General features: G+C 39.0%; 1 protein-coding gene across 2 annotated transcripts in view; it reads right to left on the bottom strand.

Annotated features, from left to right (window-relative positions):
* Positions 1–696: 696 nt before the first annotated feature.
* Positions 697–23,672, bottom strand: part of pcbp4 (poly(rC) binding protein 4) — a 108,397-nt gene continuing 85,421 nt past the window's right edge. For both annotated transcript variants that reach the window (XM_061904172.1, XM_061904171.1), the window contains 7 exons: positions 23,367–23,441; positions 15,866–15,937; positions 9,573–9,614; positions 9,408–9,483; positions 9,222–9,271; positions 4,605–4,774; positions 697–1,607 (listed from right to left, as the gene is read on the bottom strand). In XM_061904172.1, the coding sequence (XP_061760156.1) occupies positions 1,274–1,607; positions 4,605–4,774; positions 9,222–9,271; positions 9,408–9,483; positions 9,573–9,614; positions 15,866–15,937; positions 23,367–23,441 (819 nt within the window). In that variant the 3' untranslated portion in view covers positions 697–1,273. The remainder of the gene's footprint in view (positions 1,608–4,604; positions 4,775–9,221; positions 9,272–9,407; positions 9,484–9,572; positions 9,615–15,865; positions 15,938–23,366; positions 23,442–23,672) is intronic.

Raw genomic sequence — 23,672 nt, 5'->3', positions numbered from 1 at the left:
CGAAAAAAACACTTACCAATCGACGGATTTAAGTTGCCCCAGTGTCACAAGATGCTAAAGTCCTGATCGTTTGATCTGCACATTTTACCAGCGATGCTGACGCAGCTATTCGGCCATGCTATGTCTATGAATAGCGTCAATAGCTATTCGCTCAATCGCTTCAGTTTCTTCTTCAATACTTTCATACTCCAACCATCCGTTTCAATACATGCGTAATCTGTTGAATCGCTTAAACCGCTGAAATCCGAGTCTCAATCCGAGCTAGTGTCGCTATATCTTGCTGTGCTATTCGCCATTGTTTGTTTACATTGGCAGCACTGTATGACGTCACAGGAAAATGAACAGTGGCTTCGAGAGAGCGAAAATAAGGCACTTTAAAGCTTTTTTTAGGGATATTCCGGGACCGGTAAGATTGTGTAAAAAACTTCAAAAAATACAACAAGCCACTGGGAACTTATTTTTATTGTTTTTAACCCTTTTGAAATTGTGATAATGTTCCCCTTTAATGCTAACCCACTTTGTATTCTCTTTTTTTTCTCTCCCGCAAATAAGTAGAACTGTTAAGGAACCAAATCGTGAAGCAGAATCGAAAGTGGAAATGGAACCTAAAAAGTCTTGTCATTTCCCATCCTACCAGCGACTCTATTACTGTACAGAATAATGAGTTATAGGAAACCAATAAGGACACAAAACCTGTCAGGAAACAAATACTTTTAATACATGAAGAAATACTAATAAATAAAGAAGAAACAAGTGCACAATCCAAATAAAATCCAACTGAAGGAACATAAAACACTGAACAGTCAAGTACAGTACCATAAAAACAAATTCCCCCCGTACATTTACAAATTTTCTTAAAAACTTCCAGAGGCAAACATAGACGTTGTATAAAAGCATCATACAGTGGCGTATTTTGTCATCTGAGTATAATTTACAAATTATTGAAGGATAAATACTTATGGCTGACCTCCGACGTGAGACACACATGTGAAAACGTGTTTAAACATGTGTCTTTCCGATGAGCTTCAAGCCCTTTTATATATTTTGACTTAATAGATCAATAAGAGTGAAGTGACGATGACGGCAGCCCACCAATTGGACGTGAATCTCACATTGGGTTTATTTCTGTAAATGATTTGAAAAGCTTTACTCCATTGGTCTCTTCACTGTTGGTGCATCATAGAATCATAGTCCCCTGAGGGATATGGCTACATCAGGCGTTTGCGGAAGAACAAACAGCTGTCCATCTGGCTCCCCGGGCGTGGAGGCTTCATCAGTAGGGGGCGAACTTCTGTCTCTCTGGCTTTTTGATGCAATTGGCTGAGGAGATTTTGGCCGTGTAGGCTGCCAGGGTGGTGTGGGAAGGTGCTGCCGTGACCGCCACGGCGGGGGCCGGGCTGGACAGAGTCAGAAAGGGGACGGACTTCATCCCCAGCAGGCCGGAGAGGGGCATGGCGCCGTACGGGGCGCCCAAAACGTGAGCTGGGGTCAGGGTGGCCAGGGTGGGAGCAGGGGAGGCTGGGGACGCCGGTTGAGTGAAGGCCATGTTGAGGTCGACGGGTGCTGCCATGGTGGCGGCCTGAGCTGTGGATTTGGCTGTCTCTAAACTGTGAGGACACAGAGGGGGGGGGCGGGGGGGGGGGACGACACATGGAGACAGGGCAGGGAATGAAGATTAGCGGATTATACCGTTGCCCCAACACTGACTTAGTTGATGCTAATGAAAAGCTTGCCAGAAGGCAAACTTCCAATAGACTGATAGCTGAGTAAAATGAAGCAGCTCAATTCCAACTGGTCTAGACACGGTGTGTTTTGTTTGTTTACAGGATAACGCAAAATGTAGTTTGGATGATTTCCATTGCCAAGGCTCAGAAACAATGCAAAATACTGGTAGTATTCTTCCTTCTGCCATCGTGACTAAAACTCCACTGTATAGAAGAGGACAAGAAACGGTAAATGTGTCTACTGTAAAAATGAGCATTAAGTTGCCCTGGATGGTGGACTGCTCCAGTCCACTAGGTGGCAGTAATGCACCTTGCAACATAATTGATGCCTGCCAACAACTTTAAGTCCTAACACTGTTAAATTCCAAATCGTTACATTTTCATACTGTGATAGACCACTTAGCTTATATTAATACCATGAATTGATTAACATGGACCCCGACTTAAACAAGTTGAAAAACTTATTCGGGTGTTACCATTTAGTGGTCAATTCTACGGAATATGTACTGAACTGTGCAATCTACTAATACAAGTATCAATCAATCAATCAATCAATCAATCAATCAATCAATCAAATAATAATGTACCAACATCCTTAAAATAAGCAAAATAATCTGCCAGAGAGCAAGACATTGTATTATTTCAAGATACAATACAAAATCTTATCTATTACTTGCAGGGCATTCACTGACCAAGCTTACTTGGTAGATCCGTTGTCTTTTCACTGTCGTGTTAGGTCACTGCCTTCTGTTTTGTCTGCCTCGTACAAAATTAAAAGGTAAAGGTGATAAAGCTTTAGAGTCAGTTGCCCATGAATGGTGGAATGCACTCCCCTATGAACTGAGATCTGCCCTTTCTATTGACATTTAAAAAAAGCAGTTAAAACCCATTTGTTTTAGTATGCATTCTTGTAATATTCAATTTCATTTTTAAATATATTTTTTTATTATTGTTATTATTTGTATCATTCTATTTTGCAATGTATTTTCTTTTGCATCATGCTGTATGCTTGTTTTGATTTTACTGTTTGTATTTCAACCATGTGAGCTCTCTCTGGCAGAAGTGCTATTTACTGTAAATACAATGTACTTACTTTACTTTAATACAATGTGACTTTCCAAAAGTCTTGACACAGGTGTATTACAATGGCATGTTACATTTTTTGTTTCATCGGGTTAAATTAGGGAATAAGCGGTAGAAAATGGATGGATGGATGGAAATTTTATCTTTTACATTTTAGACGTGCAGATTGCTGACAAAAAAATTGTATCACATTAACTTGTGATATGCAAGTATTTGAATATAGTTGAGTGTTGACATCCCAGCCTACAATCAGATGTTTTTTTTAAAAATCAAAATAAAGTATATGTTTCAGAATAAAATGCTGTACAACTTCTTCTGAAATATATTATATTAATTTTGGCATAATTAGTTTTGCAAAGTCGAAGGAGAAGAGCGTGTGTGTGTGTGTGTGTGTGTGTGGAGGGGGGGGGTTCTTGTATGTGTAACCTTCTTGAGACATCAACCAGGAAAAGTATGTGGACCGGTGAACAAGTTAAGACCAAAATCATGGTCGCAATACGGAAAACCATTGCATCGAATAGAGAATGTGTCATTTGCACCCCTGGTGGGGAAATCGATCAAAATTAGAGTGGTCCCAAAAAGGAGGGTTTTTTTTTCAAATTGACTGTGTGTCGCTTTTAAAAGTGCACCCCCTCAGGCAAACATATGAAATAACAAGAGTGTGAAAAAAATTAAATACATATATATATATACTTTATACGTATATAGAGACATACTGTAATAACTTGAAGCAAATAATGAAAATTAAAAACCAATTACCAAAAAAACAAAAAAATTAGAATAACTAAAAGCTTACCATTTTTATATTTGCACAGTATGTATTTATTATTAATGTTGTAAATACACATCTTTATTTATCTACAAAGGGTGGTCCTAAACAGGCAGACATTTTTCGAAGGTCTCAAAACTGTGTGTGTGTTTGTGTATGTGACTACCAGCAGCAGTGTTCATTAGTTTGTGGGGAAATTTCAATGTTTACTTCATATTATACCAACCTTTTCTCGCTTTATTGAAGTTGTTGTTGAGGCGCCAGACTTCCTTTTTTATTTACAATTTTCAACTAGAGAAAATACATTTCTATTCAATTTCTGCAATATAAATAAATAATAAATGGGTTGTACTTGTATAGCGCTTTTCTACCTTCAAGGTGCTCAAAGCGCTTTGACACTACTTCCACATTCACACACACATTCACACACTGATGGAGGGAGCTGCCATGCAAGGCGCCAACCAGCACCCATCAGGAGCAAAGGTGAAGTGTCTTGCTCAGGACACAACGGACGTGACGAGGTTGGTACTAGGTGGGGATTGAACCAGGAACCCTCGGGTTGCGCACGGTCACTCTCCTACCGCGCCACACCATCCCTATAATAATTATACCCTATAATATAATGCTTCTGTCAATCTTCTACGGTTATATTAGATAGATGGATAGATATTAGATATCGGAAATATTTTATCACAAAAATGTGATATTTTATACGTTTTGTTGCATTGTAATTAGTTTATCATGTGCTTGTACTGTTTTCATATGTATTTCTGAGGCCATATTCACTTTCATGCTTTAAAAACCTGAGTTACCTCAGCCTTGCTCTAAATATTTAATTCCATGAAAACATAGCTAACGCACACATTGCTAAGCAATGCTTTTAATCTTTCCCTCGAGGTCAATATCTCATCAAACAAGGACGTCTCTCATCATCACCAATGAGTACGTGTCCTTTGACCCTTTTAGAGAGATACAATTCCCCCCCTTAGTGTTAGCTATGATTCATTCGATTACCCGATGTGCCTTACCAGGAGGTAATTAGGTACTGGGCCAAGTTGATGCTGACTGGGGTTCCTGTGATGGTGACATGGCGGTCACTTGTCCCGTCCAGTTGGCTGCCGATTTTGATCTGGGCCCCCGACACCTGCCGGATCTCGTTGATCTTGGTGCCCTGACGGCCGATGATGGAGCCGATCAGCTGTGGGAGAAGAACGCGGGTTATAAAGATGGATGACATTGTAACCAAATGGATGATTTACAGGCAATAATTATTCAGATGTAAGGGCAGGGACAAAGGGAATAATTGAATCAATTAAAAAGAAAAGTCTGTTTGTTGACAACCACACTATATCTCACTACACATCTACTGTAAAAACCTGAAGTCTATTGTAGGTCAAATATATTTCTTACCAGGTACTTTCTGAGTCAGATCAGTTTGTTTAATTTAAGTGATGTGTACTATAAATTTCCAGATACTTAAAACAAATGTTATATCTAAGCACAATAATTTGCCAATACAACAAGAAAGTGTAACCAAAATGACATTTTACTTGTTTCAGGTGTTTTGGCAAGAAGCACACTGGTGCAATTTATTTATTTATATATTTTTCAAATATTGTTATTATAAATGTGCTCGTTACTACATTACATATATACTTACATCATGTATATAAAAGCCTAATGGAGGTGTTTGGATGTAAAAGCGGAATTTGGATCGCATTTATTTAATATTTAAAATGCTTTAAAAAAATCCATCTATCGTAATGTCTTTCATACCGATTGTGAAGTGCAGTTCCCCTTTAATCATTATTATTTATTATTATATGTAATACACTGGGTGATTAATCTTTGTGTATACATAATTAATGCAATCATTTTTGGTTATTAATCACATGTGTTAAGTTGTTATTCTTAACCTTATTGTAAACACATCAATAACATGTTCCAAGTAAATATATGGCGTGTGTTTACAGCGGACAAAGCGGACAAACTGCCATAAAGCCGACATATTCCCAGTGGAAAACAATCCTTCTAAATCAAATTGGCTGACATAAGGCAAACCACTTCAAGTATTGCAATAACATGGTTTGTCCTCAAGTGAGTTGCTCATCCGTCCATCCATCAAGCATGTCAGAAGCCTCTTATTTTTTTTTTTAAGTCTTCCGGGGTCTGGCTTAATTGCCTGTGAGTGTGCACGGGCCAAAGAGAAGAGAGAAGGCACATTTGCCTCTCATTAATCTGAGTGGCTAAAAGGTTATTGATTTCTCAGACTTCCCAAACAAATCACTTTTCCAAACCTATGCCACTGAGACACATCTTCGCTCTAATAGAAAACATCATAGACAAATAAGCCGGATATCTATGAGGCATTCCCTTCAGCTGGCAAAAGAATGGATTCGAAAAAAGAAAAATTGCTCCAAATATACATGTGCGCATGTGCTGCGTTTCACCTAAAGTGGACCCCGGCTTACTACCAACAATAGATATTGAACAGAGGCTGTGTATCAGCTCAAGTGCAGGGTGTCAGAGCTCAGGGGCTGCGCTATGCAACCAGATATATAGCAGGATGAAGGGAGGGAGGGGGTGCAGACAGTGATGGAGCACTTGTAGTATGTGTGCGTGCTTGCTTGCGTGTGTGTGTGTGTGTGTGTGTGTGTGTGTGTTGGCAGCTTAGTAGCGGCTGACGCATAGGCTGAAATACACAAACATACGCGCCGCCCCAATCCTGCTCTGCATTTGGCGTTCCTTTCCAGAGAGGTAAGCAGCCTGTTGGGCAAAGTCTGATTTGTCACACAGCGGCCCGTTTGGTCTGTCCGGCTATTCTTGGCTGGGTAGTGCATGGTGGGGGTGACACACAGAACACGCTGCCTAAAAAAAGACTAACTCTGGAGACAATGGTCCACCACAATAACAGATAATACCTTCACCCACTGAGACTCCCAATCTCCTCTGGGCTCTTACCGCAGCTGTCAATAGACGGCAGCTGTCACCAAGTTTGGTGCAAATGGCAGTAGGATTCTTCTTGAAAGCCAGAAGGAAAGAAAGTGCCATAGGAGTTTTGCTGCTGTGTGCATTTATACAGTATAGTGCACTCCCTGCTGAGGTAGTCTTTGAAGGCGACACAGGAAGCAGGATGTCGTAATGGAGGGCGCAGCCATTTCTCTTCTTTGCAGGGCTTAAGCATTCGCTCCTGTTCACTGAGTGTAAGCACTTTCTCAAGGCATCAGTGTGCGTGCACGTTTTCTGTGTTCCCTGCACACGACGCAGGTGTGTGGTTGTGATGGAGGACAAGGGCTCAGTCCTGCCTATAAGTCCTCAAGGTGGAACAATGGAGCAAACTTACACCTATCCCTGCCACATATAGAACTGGAATCCCTTATTCCACTGATGCATTGTACCACTCGCCATGTGGGGGTTTGCCTGTGAAAAAAAGAAAAAAAAAAGCCTTCGGAGCACTTTAAAAAAGTGGCGGCTGAAGGTCCGGAAGGTTGCGTTTTTACTCGACAAAACACAGTGCAACTTGGAGTCATCAATTGCATGCATGCTTCCTCTCCTCAGCCACTTTAGACATGGAAGAAATTTTTTTTTTTTTTTTTGCCGACATATAGAATTGAAGTGTGCCATGATAGAGAATGAAAGTGGACAAGTGACAATACCCCAAAGCTATATTTGTTTAATTTTTTCTGTCCGTGTGTAAATGAAATATTGTAAAAAAAAAAAAAAAAGCCAATGATGTACTAGATGAAGCTTAAATACCAATAATTGAATGGTAATTAGAACAAAAACATCTCTGCCATGGCCCAGCAATTTATATAAGCACCAAATTGTACACCTTAACATGCAGATGCCTGCATTATTTATTATTATTATTATTATTATTATTATTATTATTATATTTGCTCACTTGGATCTGACATGTTTCACCCTAACTATGATGAGTAAACTACCTTAGTCAAATTAGCAAAAAACAGTAATAACATATTGTTTAAAAAAGGTACACAAATCTAATAAATCAAATATAGTGAAATATATAAAATGTTATGATAATATGCTACATAAAGAACCATGTAATTTATTCTCCTTAATGTTGGAATTTGTTTTTATTATAAAAAATAAATAAGGCAAAATATTGTTTGATATCATTTAAGAATGAACTGAGACTGGCTCATGTGCAAGAAAGCACACTCCAATAAACTGTGTGTTGGGTTTCAAAAGGATGGTTTCAACCAAACTCATGCAATAATTAATTTTATGTGTGCTTGTAAATGTACGGACATAAACATTAATTTGCATAGTCTTCCTTTTTCAATTTAAAAAAGAGCAATGGTTAAGATGACCTAATTTAATTAAGTGTCTCTTAGTTTTGAAATTCTTACCGTATAAAATGAAAATATATAAATAAATCAATCATATTATTTTACAAATGATATTACCAAAATGATATTACCAAAATGACATGGTTTGTAGTGTTTTTTAGCTCGATTTGAATTTCCATTTGATTTGGAACTGTAATTGTGTCTGTTAATACAATATAGTAAAAAAATAGGTGATTAATAGACTCTTAGAATGATGTATCATTGTAATACACTACAACAAGTATTTTGTTATATCATTACTATATTAGCAGTAGTAAAATCAAAAATGTTAATCATAGTGATATATAAAATGAATCAATATTTTAAAAAAAATCCCATTGACATTTTTTGTAAAAAAAATGTTAGGTTATTGGTGTGAAATGTCCTTTTCTATTCCTCCAAAAATTAAATGAAATTAATTTAAAAGTGATTAGATTTACACTACACTTTCTGAGAAACTACTAAAACTAAAAAAAAACATAATAATCCCTAAACCAAATACAAACGTTCCATTAACCTCTGTTCTAGGCCAAGTTTGTATCTGTTAAATAGTAAACTCTCCTACCCTTTGAAGCTACTTATTTGTGACCCAATTTCCCGAGGTTTATTTCCTCTGTGAGATGGCACCAGCTCACAGCTGAGAGGCGCAGCCTGTGGAGAAGAGTTGAAGAAAGATGCGCCAACACAATGTTGGGTTTGATCCTTTCATCGGAATAAGAGAAATGTAAGGAAACCAAGCAGCCTTCTCCTTTTAATCTTTTAGCAATAATTACTTTCAAAGAGTGTGCTTTTCTTCTCACACTGGATGTTGTTCAATGTTGGAGATGAAGAATGGATTTAGAGTTTTAAAACAACAACGATAACATTTTAGTTATAAAAGGTGAATTGGCTCAAAGTGCGGTGATTTGTGCTCGGATCGGAGAGACACTTTATCAAAAATAAAAACCTAGGCGGAGGCTAACTGAAGAGGGAACGGATCTTTGTCTGTTTCCTCATTGGCTGTTTTGACAGCAGACAGCCTCTAAGTAGGTCAGGGAACATGAGAGGATTTACGCAGCACTCACGGGAGCCACTGGAAGACGCTGCAATGCAGCCCAGACAATCATGCAAAAGGATCCATATCAGCTAAAATCCCTTTAACCTTGGGTTAAAATAATGAGCGTAATTAACAAGAAACCTTGTGTCCCCTTTTAAGTCACACTGATCACAGAGTGGAACATTAGAGAGTAATAATAAAGGTTTTATTTAGGCTCAAACGGGAAATCATAGTATGAAAAATATGTGACTTACATCGTTAGGAATAAGCAGCTCCTGAGATGTCTGAGCATTTGCATCCATACCTGATGAGAAAATAAGTAATGATACGTCACAAATGATCTCACAGAATAATTTCTTTCTCTGGTGGAGCCTTTTATGACTTCACTCTTGCCGACTATATACAATACAAAAAAATCGAGCTAGGGTTGCGGTCCATACCAGGGATGATAGTCGAAGCGGGCTGGGCGACTGGACCGAGGCCTTGCTGCATTGACAGCTGATGGAGTTTGGCCAACTACAAAAAAAAAAAGTATAAAAAGCATTAGGATGCGCACATTAACCATAAAACTGCACTCAGTCTATCATACCCACAAATGGACTCACCTCAGAGTGTGGAATGCCGTATTGGTTTTGCAAAGTGTACGCCTGCAAGAGAGCATCCTGCATTAAATGGATTGCGGCAGTAAAAGAGTGCATGCCAGCAATGACTGGGCACTCTCTTCCGGGAAAAAAGCCTCACTTGTAACTAAGTACACCATGTCAAATATGTTTTTTGTTCCTCACATTTGCCTTCTGACTGACTATATTTCCATGAAATGGTTCAAACCACACATTGTATTTTTAACATTTTGTTCCGCCGCAGCACCAAGCTACAGACATTTCATCAGCTATGCTCAGCCATCTTATGAAGTAGCCATCTTTGAAAGATGTAGCTCGTGATGTTATTGGAGAAATGCTTATAAAAAGGTGCCGTCTTATGAAATAAAACACATGGTTTGTTTTACTGCATGTTAACAATATTTCCACATTGTTTGGGTCTTTTTTTCCTTGTTTTGTAATAGAACAGTACTGGTTCAAGTTGAAAGGTGTTTCCACTAATCTACGTATTTTATTTATAGGGCTGATGGAAAAAACGTGTTAATGGCGGCAACTGATTTATATTTTTTTAAAGTCAGGCTTCTGTTGGACAGAAGCACCAATACAGGCAAAAAGGGGCAGATAGAAGCTGGTTAGACCATAGGGACAGATGTTACAAAAAGAACAATTGGATAACATTCTTTTGATTGATTGATTGATAGTTTTATTAGTAGATTGCACAGTTCAGTACATATTCCGTACAATTGACCTTTAAATGGTAACACCCGAATAAGTTTTTCAACTTGATTAAGTCGGGGTCGACGTTAATCAATTCATGGTACAACATACAAAAATCTGCAAGAAAAAGATCAATCAATCAATCAATGTTTATTTATATAGCCCTAAATCACAAGTGTCTCAAATGGCTGCACAAAAGATCTGACCCGAGTTTTGCATCCCGGTGCATTGAGGCGTCAATGTCATTTATTAAAACTGTCTTCTACAAAATCATCCTGCCATTTCTTAAACATGTAGATTTTTATTCTGTCCCGTACAGTAAAAAATACTGACCCACACTCTAAGGTGTAAACAGTCCCCCTCCCTCCAGCTTCATCTTTTAATCTTATGAATTTAATGTTGTTCCGAGCTGCGGTATGATCCTCAACAGAAACTGGAACATGCGAAGACAACTCGCTGCAATAACCAATCAATCAACATGTAATACACTTTTGTGTGGGTTTTGGGATTTACAACGATAATTTTAATCGTATTCATGCGATAATTAATTTTATTTTTGTGCATGTAAAAATACTGATTACAACTACTAAAATTCAATTAAGCAATTTTAGATTTTCCTAAGATGACCCAATTTAATTGTGTATCACAAAAGTGTTGTTTTACTATTCTTACTGTGACACTGTACGTTTGAAAATTAAAACACTGATTTAAATACAAAACACTCCAGCTTATAGCCATTTGCAAAGGAATTGCAGAGACACTGCAAACAGATGTACACTTTATATCATGGTGTCACACATGTGCATGGGGGCTGATGGTGTGACCCTAGGATACAGAAACAGGTATAGCAACATGCATGTAAAAGCCCTTTAATAAGGAACAACGCAGGCAAAATAAAGCGTGTAGCAAAAAAAAAAAAAAACATGTACAGAATGTGCAGCAAGTACAAACAACGAAGCAGCACCATCTGTTAATTTTTAGATTGTTAATAATCTGATTAAGACAGCCCTACTTATTCCGCCCCACTGATAACACTTCCATTATAAATTTAATATTTTAATGCCATTCTAACTCGTATTGTAGTAAATCTCATTCGGTTGAAATGATAAAGACTGGGAATCATTTATATTTAGATTTTTAACCTGGTCTGAATATTATAAAACAATTGCAATAAGCTTTGTTCCGTCTTTATTGACACCATCATCATCAGCACATGCCAGATGGTCAGTCACGAAATGTAAACTCACATAAGTGAACCCCCATGTTGTTTTACTCTATCCATCAGCCCCTCTAACCCTCCTCACCCTGTCATGTAATTAGTGCGGGTGGTGTCTATGCAGGCCTGCATCAATATATTTCTGGTGAGAGCAGACAGCACTCAGCTTAACTCAATTCTGCCCGACGCCAGCAGTCTGCCTCCTATCAAGAGTCCATCCATGCTCATGAAGTAGAGATAAGACCTCACCCTTCAAATGCATCAACCATGCTGCCTTAATGCTCAAAAGAAGCAAACAACATAAAGTAACAGCAATATTTAAGGTCGTTATTACCAGGGATATATACCAAACATTGGTATTTTTTTGGTACCTTAGTAGAGGCAATCCAAGAGGACCGTTAAGATTCTGGATTAATGATATGGCTATTGGTATTTTTTATTTTTTTTATACAGTTGACCGTTTTATCCAGTCACTTTCATTCAGGTGCTGCTGCAATGCATTACAGGTATATTCTGACAGAGTGCAGGGCGATTATATAATCATGATACATTTCAGGTCATCCACGATGATTAGCTGTGAGCATATATTAAGACGACTTTTTACTGCCCCACTTCCGGTTACAAGGAACAGAGAAGTAAACAAAATCATAGGATGATTAATTTTGCTGAAGAAGCAAAATGGATGTCAGTAGTAACTTGGAGTTATCTATTTTGTAAAAAATGACCGTTAAAACTACGGCAAGCAATTGTTAAATAGCAACAGAAAAACACCGTAAAATCGAAAATAGTTAATCACAGTTGTAAATGCAGTGGATTCCTGCAAACCAAGAAAAAGGAGATAACCTAAATAACTATGGCTATAATATGTGTAAAACACAGGGCTTTATCGTGAAAATAATGAACAATTGTACAATTAATTTGCAAATACTGCAATGTCACGAGCATGCAAATACTTTAACATTTCCGGTATTATTTTGTCTAAATTAAAGATTTTGCAGATTGTTCATTTAAATTTACAGCATACCTTAAATGTTTTAGGGGTTAGCGTTAAATTTTTAGCTCAGCTAACTTTTGGCTAACAACACGTTTTCCTGTATTTTTGTGGCGAGTCGTTTTAGAGATTGAGGGGTTATGTCTATTTACTTTATTTCAAAGTGCATGGAAATAAACCACACCGTGTGTTTAAGTATGTTAGGAACTGGTTGCAAGCAGCTATTGAAAAGATACGGAGCATTTAAGGCTCATTTTTAATAGCTCAATTGAACGAACATGTTACATAAGGCCATGTTGTGAATTGTCCAGTGAAAGGTTGTACTAGTAAAATCTTCATGTACCACTCACATATCTCAGAAACCCAGACATTTTGTAGATATTAATTTTTTACAGTGTATGACTTACACATCACTGGAATTGTGGACGGAATTTAAGGTTCGCTAAAAACACAATCTAAATGCGAAAAAGTCACGAAAATTGCCGTAACGTGACAGAAATGCTGTAATTGAGAGGGAAAGGGGAAATTTGGGGGCGGAATGGCGTAGTGGGTAGGACGTCCGTGCCAGAAACCTGAAGGTTGCAGGTTTGCTCCCCGCCTATTGACATCCAAATTGCTACCGTTGTGTCCTTGGGCAGGACACTTTACCCTTGCCCCCGGTGCCGCTCACACTGGTGAATGAATGACGGATGAATGATAGGTTGTGGTCGGAGGGGCCGTAGGCGTAAACTGGCAGCCACGCTTCCGTCAGTCTACCCCAGGGCAGCTGTGGCTACAGATGTAGCTTACCACCACCAGGTGTGAATGAATGATGGGTTCCCACTTCTCTGTGAGTGCTTTGAGTATTTAATAATAGAAAAGTGCGATATAAATCTAATCCATTATCATTATTATTATTATTATTACGTTTACTGGGATCGTGGACTTGACAAAAAAAGTCTGCGGGCTATAGAGCGTTTTCATTTCAGGCTCCAGTACTCTGGAATGCCCTCCCGGTAACAGTTTGAGATGCCACCTCAGTAGAAGCATTTAAGTCTCACTTTAAAACTCATTTGTATACTCTAGCCTTTAAATAGACTCCCTTTTTAGACCAGTTGATCTGCTGTTTCTTTTCTTTTTCTCCTATGTGGAGGGGGTCCGGCCTGATGGCCATGGATGACGTACTGGCTGTCCAGAGTCGGGACCCAGGATGGACCGCTCTTCCAGAGTTGGACCCAGGATGGACCGCTCGCCTGTGTATCAGCTTGGGACATCCCTGCGCTGCTGATCCGCCTCCGCTTGGGATGGTTTCCTGCTGGCTCCGCTGTAAACGGGACTCTCGCTGCTGTGTTGGATCCGCCTTGGACTGGACTCTCGCGGCTGTGTTGGATCCATTATGGATTGAACTTTCACAGTATCATGTTAGACCCGCTCGACATCCATTGCTTTCGTCCTCTCCAAGGTTCTCATAGTCATCATTGTCACCGACGTCCCACTGGGTCATCATTGTTACCGACGTCCCCCTGGGTGTGAGTTTTCCTTGCCCTTATGTGGGCCTACCGAGGCTGTCGTAGTGGTTTGTGTTGTGGTTTGTGCAGCCCTTTGAGACACTGGTGATTTAGGGCTATATAAGTAAACATTGATTGATTGAAACACTCACCACCAGAGCCCGATTGTTCCCAAAAGACTTCTACATGTCAGGTGATATGTTTAGTTTGCTTATTTGATGACTACTTCATCCAAAAGCTGTGTGAAAAGACATTGTGCTACTACTGCCAATGCTAGGAAGTTGTGGACGCAACCAGCGATCTTCATTGGTAAGTTAATGATAACTTGACAGCTTCTAATACTATAGTTAGGTCACCAGTGTTAAAATAACAACTGATGCATCCTTCTTTTACTTGGAAACATGTAAACTGAAATGTTTTGGTACATTGTTATTGTGCTTTTTCTGATTTAAAATCTCCTTTTTGTCTTTACTCAGAATGTTAATAAAATGTTGTACTAGTCCCTAGTTTATTTGGTTTGTACCCCGCCTTCCGCCCGATTGTAGCTGAGATAGGCCCCCCGCGACCCCGAAAGGGAATAAGCGGTAGAAAATGGATGGATGGATAGTATAACTGCTTTAAAACTAGCAGTTTACAAGCATTTTTTAAAAACGTGATATTAATCAAGATCGTATGATTAAAAATATAAATAAATCATGACCCTTTTTTTGTCATATCGCCCAGCCCTAGGATCTAATAGTCAGCTTGGAATAATCACACATAAGGAAGAAAGACCACACAGAGGTTTTTTACACAACGATGTTTCCTCCTCAAAAGTTCCTTTAAAGTCGCACACACTTGGAGTTAGAACCAGTTTGAAGTGAAAACGACTTATTTAACTGCCACTAATGCGCTTCATTAACCGTCACTGTAGCGATCCAGTAATCCCCAGGCCAATATTAATCCACTCAAAACGTAAATGTAGGTAAAATAATAATCCATAAAGTCACTCAAAAGCAAGATAGCATCCGCTGACAGGTGTGTAGTCAATGTCTGATGTCACTCCATCGTGCTGCGATCACGTGGCATCAAAACAAACCTTGCCTAAAAGCACACCCACCTAATATGCTAATTGATTGTATTGATTTACAGTATATGATCTATTTTATATGAAAAATCATGTAAAACATATGTACATGAATGCCATACAAGAATATTATTTCCAGCTGAGTGTAATTGTAATGAATAGAAACACAGTGATGGATCTGTGTGGGCTTTACAAGATGACATACTGAACCACCTGCATTGCACCTTGCACTGCAAACATTGTTGACTTGTTTAAGTCTTAAAAAGCAGGTGTTAAGACTTCCCTGCTGTGAGAAAATTGATGTACAACCTCTTGTAGTAATAAAAAAAATACCTGTGCATGTCTATATTTACATTAATTATAAATAGCACCAATAAAAAGTACAAATGAATACCAGAATCGATAAGGAATATCGATATTGGTATCGATAAAATCCTAAACGATATACATCCCTAGTTATTACTAACATCAAATATTGATCTTAAATAGCAATTTTTTTCAATTCCTGGACTTATTTATCAGTATCTAGGTCTTCTGTCATGGAATAGGAATATTTCTTTGTGTGCTGTGTGAGCAATGCTGGACAAAAAAAGAGTGGCATCATGTTTCAAAAGGGGTTAGAGCTCCCATGACAAGCTGGAACAATAGCTGCAGCTTCCACTCAGCTGTTGTTTTGAATGCCGCATGCCAGAGGATGGACCGTTTAAATTTGGACTCGCTACCCGAGCTCCTCCACAGCCATCCCCGCCCAAGTTTTGGAGATCGTTTGATATTAAAATGACAAAAAACATTCTTAGACTTCAGAGAAATGAGGACACATACCTGCTGCAGGTCAAGGCCAGCCTGGGCGACTGAATACAGAGGATGGGGTGCAAAATCGGATGCTTCGAACACCTTGAAACACACGAGGGAAACAAGAGCTCATTACTAGTATTATTCTTATATTGTGCATTTTCAAAACAGTTTTAAAATTAAATACAGTATGTGATGGGTTGAAGCAGCTTTTCCCTGTGTATTACGTTTGGTGAGTCCTTGAAGCAGCAGTTTTGACTTTTTTACACACCTAACAGGCTTATAAGCAATGAGTCATCGACAGAGCCTTCTTGTCTCTTCTCCATTCTCCCAGACAAGTAACACAAACATCAATTATCACCATGCGGCCGTTATTGAAGCCATCTCTCACTGACCTCCTGGATTTAATTTGAAAGCCTATTATGAGGGATATCGCAAACACAACACCATTCAGCAAAGCGAAGAACTGTGTCAGAACTGCTGACAGCTATGCCGAGTATCTGCACGTCGCCTCAGCCCAAGGAGACGGCAGGTCTCTAGTCTCACTTGCTAATCTTGTGACTCACTCCAGGGCAGGGTAGATGTGTGTGCCTTCCCCAACAGCAGCCGTGACGAACACACACACACACACACACACACACACACACACACACACACACACACACACACACACACACACACACACACACGCACACACACACACACACACACACACACACACAAATAACCTTACCATGATCTTAAATTCTAATTTTAGTTGTATTTCTAATAATTACCAGAATTTTTTTTTTTTTCCTTCAGACGTGCTTGAAAATAGGCTGAACAGAGTCAGTGAGTGCTTAGCAAAAACATCAATATGATATTCTACCCATGCTTTCTAATTCATTAAGAACAAAAAACAATGGCGTCATTTAGAAGAAAAAGGTTGATGAAGACCTCAGTTACCTCAAACGTCTAGTGTTTTAAAATGTGTTTGACGGAATCAAAAAATACATTGAAAATGGTTGTTCAGTTCTTGTTTTGTAAGCCAAAAATATTTTTGCTAAATTTGAAGAGAAAGGAGGTAAATGGGTTATACTAGTATAGTGCTTTTCTACCTTTAAGGTACTCAAAGCGCTTTGACACTATTTCCACATTCACCCATTCACACACACATTCACACACTGATGGAGGGAGCTGCAATGCAAGGCCATAACCACGACCCATCAGGATCAGCGGGGAAGTGTCTTGCTCATGGATACAATGGACGTGACGAGGTTGGTAGGTGGGGATCAAACCAGGAACCCTCAGGTTGCTGGCACGGCCACTCTCCCAACTGCGCCACGAGGTGTTGGTCTATGAACCAAACTTCTGACCTCTAATGGTTTGCAGGCCAGAACAAGTCGACAACAACTTCACGCTTGACACTGTTTTTTAATAAAGGCTAAAAAGCCTATTGTAATTTGTACTTGTGATGGTTTAGCAAATGTCTCTGAGAGGAAAAACATTTTTATGTGGTTAAAAGACAAAACAAATATTTAAATTGTTTGTATGCAGTAAACTTACTGTATTTCAGAAAAAAAAATATTTCAAAAAATGTAGGTTATACAGTATACTCGATTTCCAAATATAAAGAGGGTAGATAGTGTGAAACTTGCGTGGGATAGCGATGCCGAATATGTTCTTCCAGGGATGTGTCGGACAAGAACACAGCGTAAGGTAAGAAATAAGTATTTATTAAACTAATGAAACAGGCTACAACAAAAATACTGTGCTAGGCAGAAAATGCAAACAAATGGCGCTAGCATGGGAGCTAGTGAAATAAACAGACACACCAACACTTGGCACAAAGGCACGAAAAGGGAAAACAAAAAAATTAGTGTGAGAGCTAGGAATAAAAAAAAAAACGCAGCGAGAGAGCTAGCGAGTACAAACATGGAAAGCAAGTCGTCATCTGTTGCATGAAAGCAAATTAGGATCCGAGCAGAAAAACCAAAAGGTGTAGGCTTAAATAAGGCAGTAATAAGTAGAAACAGGTGTGCATAGAAAGCAAGGGGCAGGTGGACTAATTAGCTACCATGGTGACAGAAAAAAAACAGTAACGAAGGACGTCAAACAACAGAGTGTGATACCAAAATGGAAAAAAAACAATAATATGGAATAATCTGGGCATCGGATCATAACAGATAGATTGTAATCGACTTAACAGTATAACTCTAATGACAAGGGTGGAATAATCTTTAAGCGAATGACTGTTTCTCTAAACCCTTATGGGTTGCTAAAATGCATCATAAACAATGGCGCTCTAGACTTGGATGCTATTCAACTCTTTTCTTTTTCTCCAATAAAATGTTTCTCTTTTACCAATTTAAAAAAAATTAGGGCTGTCAATGATGCGTAAACACGTGTGATTCATTAAAAAAAAAATATTGCGTTATCATAAATGAATCAAAATTAATCACACCATTTGTGTGAACGTAAAGCCAGAAGTCGGCGCCTATTGTTACCCAGAGCAAAGATGAGTGATGGGAGGCTGACATTTTCACTTCAAAACACACCGTTGGATCTTAGGATAAATCTGAGGTAATTTGTTGGCATTGCAACGACAAACCTTCTTAAAATCGGACCGCAACAAGTTTAAAATAGTATCTTAAAGTGATGCAAATACAGGGTTTCCGCGGGAAATTCAAAGTCATTAAATTAAATTTAGAAACATTTTGACCTTACATGTCATTAAAAACCATTGAATTCGATTTCCAAAGACATTCACAAGATTTATACATTTGTAGAACTGCGCTGATGGTAGTAAGTCAATCAATCGACTGTAAAATGAAAATGTTATTGTCGTGGATAAACTGCTGCGCCTGTGTTTAATTTCTCCGGCTGTAGTTTCAAACTGCAAACAAAAGGTCTTGTAAGGTTTGAAAGTGTGATAAGCGCTGCTTACATACGGAAAAGGAAATGGTTATGGTTATTTGATGACAGTTGGCGTGCAGTCCTTAACTGTGAATTCCAGGCATGTTCATGAGGAAGCTGAGCTTGTTTTTAACAGCTAACTCGGCTAACATTAGCAAGTTTGGTGACGCACGTCTCGTAACCTATGGACAACTACGGCACATCGTACAATAGACACAACTCTTTATTCTCTGACATTTCCACAGTAAATTAATTATAGTTCCTTTAGCTGCCGGACACTTTATAAAAAACTTGATATCTACCCTCGAGTGGGTGTAAAATACATCCATCCATCCATTTCCTACCGCTTATTCCCTTTGGGGTCGCGGAGGCGCTGGTGCCTATCTCAGCTACAATCGGGCGGAAGGCGGAGTACACCCTGGATAAGTCGCCACCTCATCGCAGGGCCAACACAGATAGACAGACAACATTCACACTCACATTCACACACTAGGGCCAATTTAGTGTTGCCAATCAACCTATCCCCAGGTGCATGTCTTTGGAGGCGGGAGGAAGCCGGAGTACCCGGGGGGAACCCACGTATTCACAGGGAGGACATGCAAACGCCACACAGAAAGATCCCGAGCCCGGGATTTAACCCAGGACTACTCAGGTTCTTCGTATTGTGAGGCAGACGCACTAACTCCTCTGCCATCTTGAAGCTTACAATCTATTTAGTATAATGTGTAATTGACTCAGCTTTATTTTTAATGCATCAAAAAGATGCAAATATCATTTTATGATATGTCTTGTGGTAAAGAGTTAAGAGGAAAAGTAAATGCAGATGCAAATACTGCACCATGTTAAGTTGTTTATGGGTGTGTTTACTATCTGTAAATTGTTTGCTATATTACAATACTATATATATACTTTCAAAATGTGCTCTTTATTCTTACCATACTTACTGTCACAAAGTTAAAGCAAATTAATGCCTTGCAGTTAGTAAAAAGTGTAAAAACATGTTTTGATTAAATTCTGACAACAAAATTGCATTTGTTTCTAAATAGTGGGCTATTTTCTTGAACAAATTCTAAATATACAAGTGATAATAACCTGTGATTAGACTCGATTAATCACAGCTCAAGTGTGATTGATCTGATTTAAAAAATCATCAATTAACAGCCCCATTGAAAAAAATATTTTATAATAGCATAAAAGAGTTATCATCATACTACATGGATGCAAAGAAAGTGTGATTGAACTTTCAGTTCCACCCTTTAGACAGAATTGCTGTGGATGATATCAAACCCGGAAACGTGTAAAAAAAAAAAGTGTTATCGCCGAATACACATATTTTCAATGATCCTTGAATGAATCGCTAGCCCGACCTACGCAACGGCCCAAAATTGACCAAATTTAAAGCAATTATAATGCCGTATCAATCCAAAGTGATATATATGGCGAAATCGACGAATACCGTGTCAAAACACACAGTTTAGGTATCACATTTCTTTGCACAGAGAAATCAACAATTGAGATATTAGGGACAATATGAAGTTTACTGTCCCAGGCTTAGTTGAAGAAGGTCCTCTGGAAGATGGGAATCGTCCCAGTCACGTTTTCTTCTTTATTTTGTTCCTGGCTCGAATAGTATAGGAAATGAGCAGCCCTAATGGGTCATACGGTCAGGTTAAAACCCGGTAGATGTTGAACATTTTAGGCTGAAGCTGCTCTGTGTGGCTGCAAGTGATGATTTGCAGTGCCAGTGGAGTCTCAGAGTTTGATCTGATGGATCTGCTCCTTCTATTGACAGCCAAAGATCTCTGGGTTCAGATGTCAGTTCAGGGGCCATATGACTAATAATGTCCACCCATCAGTAACCCACTGTCGCAGTTCAAGAATCATCATCAAGAATGGCATATGTGTCAAGTCTCTGCTTACCATTGTAGAGGAAGACTTTGACCATTTACTGTATAACAAAGCACGGCTACTTCTCACAGCAGGATCTTGATGATAAGTAACTGGTTGTACAATCTCTGGAGGTGGTTGCTCTCAACATTCTTCCACATTCTATCAACACCTCTCAAATTTGATCCAAGCTGCTCTTGGGTCTGTGGTGAAATTTCTGAAATTTGTTAAAATAATGTTGCACTGTATGACAATAAAGACAGTATTTATTGGGTTCGGTCTGAGGTTGGACTGAGGTTATTGTCCCAGGTGGCTTGGTAGCAGGATGTGTACCAGTAAATACTATATTAGGATGTGCTTCTGACTTCAGCTGCCTGGGCTTGACTCTGTGACGCTCATCTCCAGATGACTGTGGGTAAGATGGTTGTGAGTAATTTTCCTCAAGCCTGACTTCCTATTAGAGCTACTTTGAGAAATGCACCAAAGTTGGAATTGGAGTGTGGATGTAACGAATTAAACATTTTAATTGAGCTTTAAATTCATGTGGCAGCTTTGACAAAACTCAGTCTTTCCATCATTACCCATCTGAATCAGCAGTCCTATAATTCTGATAAACAAGTAATTTATACTTCATGCAGTCTGTTGTGTCTTCAGGTAGGATATTGTCCAGTACCAATTTAAGATGGGCAAACTGTCGGGGGTCATCTCCAGGGAGATGTGCAATATAAGGCGGTGGTCCTGTGTATACAGTCTCTGTTGAAAGCAGTTCGGATGGGAGTGTGTATGGCTCTGCATACTGTGAAGTGTCCATGAGCCCTGGTTCATTGAGAGAAGGATGTAATACTGGAAGCAGTGGATCATCAGATGGTAGAATAGCTACTGCCTCAGGACATGACAAGTATGTTGGATCAGTCACTTGTTAACTGGAATAAGAATAGGGAGGGGATGTACTTCCTGGCAGATAATAAGGTATACACACAGCAGCGATGTCATTTGATTGCACAGAAGTTCTTTGAACTGGATAGGGAGGCTGAGGAACTGTTCTCAAAGCGAGGGTGCTGAAAAAAACCTTGCATTTTCCATCTTGGTTATGGTACCATCCTAATTTCCAACAGAGCTGATAAAACTACTTCTGGGCTGACATTCTAAGGCATTGGTCTTTCTGGAGTGTAGAGAAGACGAGGAGCCTGAGTGCTACCTCCATTGTAAGAATGATCATTGAGTGTAATTGAAGGGAGCAGATGTCCTGGGAAAGGAATTCATCAAGGTAACGAGGCTGGTGAACATCACCAAGAGGACAGTGATTATAGAACTGAAGAAGTTGAGGATCCTGCTCGAAGGACCATGTTAAGGAGGTGTAGGTCTACCATCAAAATGTGTGGCCGCTAAAAGACTGCATAAAATAACCCGATTAAATCCTCAATCTACCGTATTTTTCGGACTATAAGTTGCAGTTTTTTTAATAGTTTGGCCAGGGGTGCGACTTATACTCAGGAGCAACTTATGTGTGAAATTATTAACACATTATTGTAAAATTTCAGATAATATTATTTAGCTCATTCACGTAAGAGACTACATGTGTAAGATTTCATGGGATTTATCGATTAGGAGTGACCGATTGTTTGGTAAACGTATAGCATGTTCTATATGTTTTAGTTTTTTGAATGACTTTTACCAAAATATGTTACGCTAAAATACCAGGCACCTTCTCATTTGGTTATTTATGCGTCATATAACGTACAGCCTGTTGTTCACTATTCTTTATTTATTTTAAATTGCCTTTCAAATGTCTATTCTTGGTGTTGGGTTTTATCAAATAAAATTGCCCCAAAAATGTGACTTATACTTCAGTGCGACTTATATATGTTTTTTTTCCTTCTTTATTATGTATTTTCGGCAGGTGCGACTTATACTCCGGAGCGACTTATACTCCGAAAAATACAGTACCTCGGTTGTCAGGTCAGAACAACAAGTCAATGTCAAGTTTACTAATAAAGATGTTTATCATGTGAATGATGTTTATGGTTTCAATAAACATAAATAAGGTACAATAAGTAATCAACTAAACAGTGCAAGGCATATGTCATATATCTAAAAACAGATTGATATTATAACTACATTGAAAAAAAAACCCCATCAAAATAATGCGACAGATATGGCAATACCAATGAATAATATGTTGAAAAAAAACAAAAAAAATTTTGCACAGAGAAACCAACTCTGTAATCCCCTTTAGTAACCAAACATGAACAGAAAGATGGAATGGTCTGAGGAGGTGACTGTCCGCTGATGGCTGGTACCGGTACACTGACAAGGGGTGATTGTCTAACTGAGGAAGAAGCAAACTCCGACTGATTGAGCAGGACAGATGACTATTATGGCATGCAAACATTTTGAGACAAAGCTGCTATGACATCCCCCTAAAATTCATCCAATCAGATTGCTTCTATGTCAGGTTTTCCTCCTCATAACTTTTACATGGTAGTGTATGTGGGGATCACCACATTTTGTTGTGATGTGCACTCATTTATTTTCTTTATTTGTCATTTTGACTTGGCAAGCGTGATCAGCATTCAAGTAAATTTCTAAAGTCTAATTGTTGGACCTTTCCCCGATGAGCTTTTCGTGTTTATGTCCTGCTCAATGTGTTCATTAACATTAATTTTGGCTGCTTAAATGAAATATGACTGCAAGCATCCAATCTGACCCCTCATGCCCCGCCAAAAGGATTTCTTCATTACTTCCTCACCTGGTTGCCCGCGATGAGGAGGGCAGCTGGTGAAGGGCTCGGCCGATAAGGGATGGTGGCGCCCTTCGGGGGAGACTGAGGAGTAAAAAACAACAAGCAGTGAAGTGAAGCTGTCAAACATTTTCGCTCTGAGCCAATGAAGCTGCACGTTTCATTGACGCACAATAACAATTAATGATGTTCTAAACTGCTAATGAGGTTTTTCCGCGTTCCTGTTTTTTCTTTGGTTCAAATTGGTAATTTGTTGAATAACAGAAGCTCTGCAGTAGATGATAGCTGGGAGCTTTAGTTTCCATCGGCTTCTGA

Source organism: Nerophis ophidion, linkage group LG06, assembly GCF_033978795.1.
Source record: "Nerophis ophidion isolate RoL-2023_Sa linkage group LG06, RoL_Noph_v1.0, whole genome shotgun sequence".
NCBI classification, from domain to species: Eukaryota; Metazoa; Chordata; class Actinopteri; order Syngnathiformes; family Syngnathidae; genus Nerophis; species Nerophis ophidion.
The sequence above is the reverse complement of the archived record's forward strand: the minus strand, read 5'-3'. Positions and strand labels throughout refer to the sequence as shown.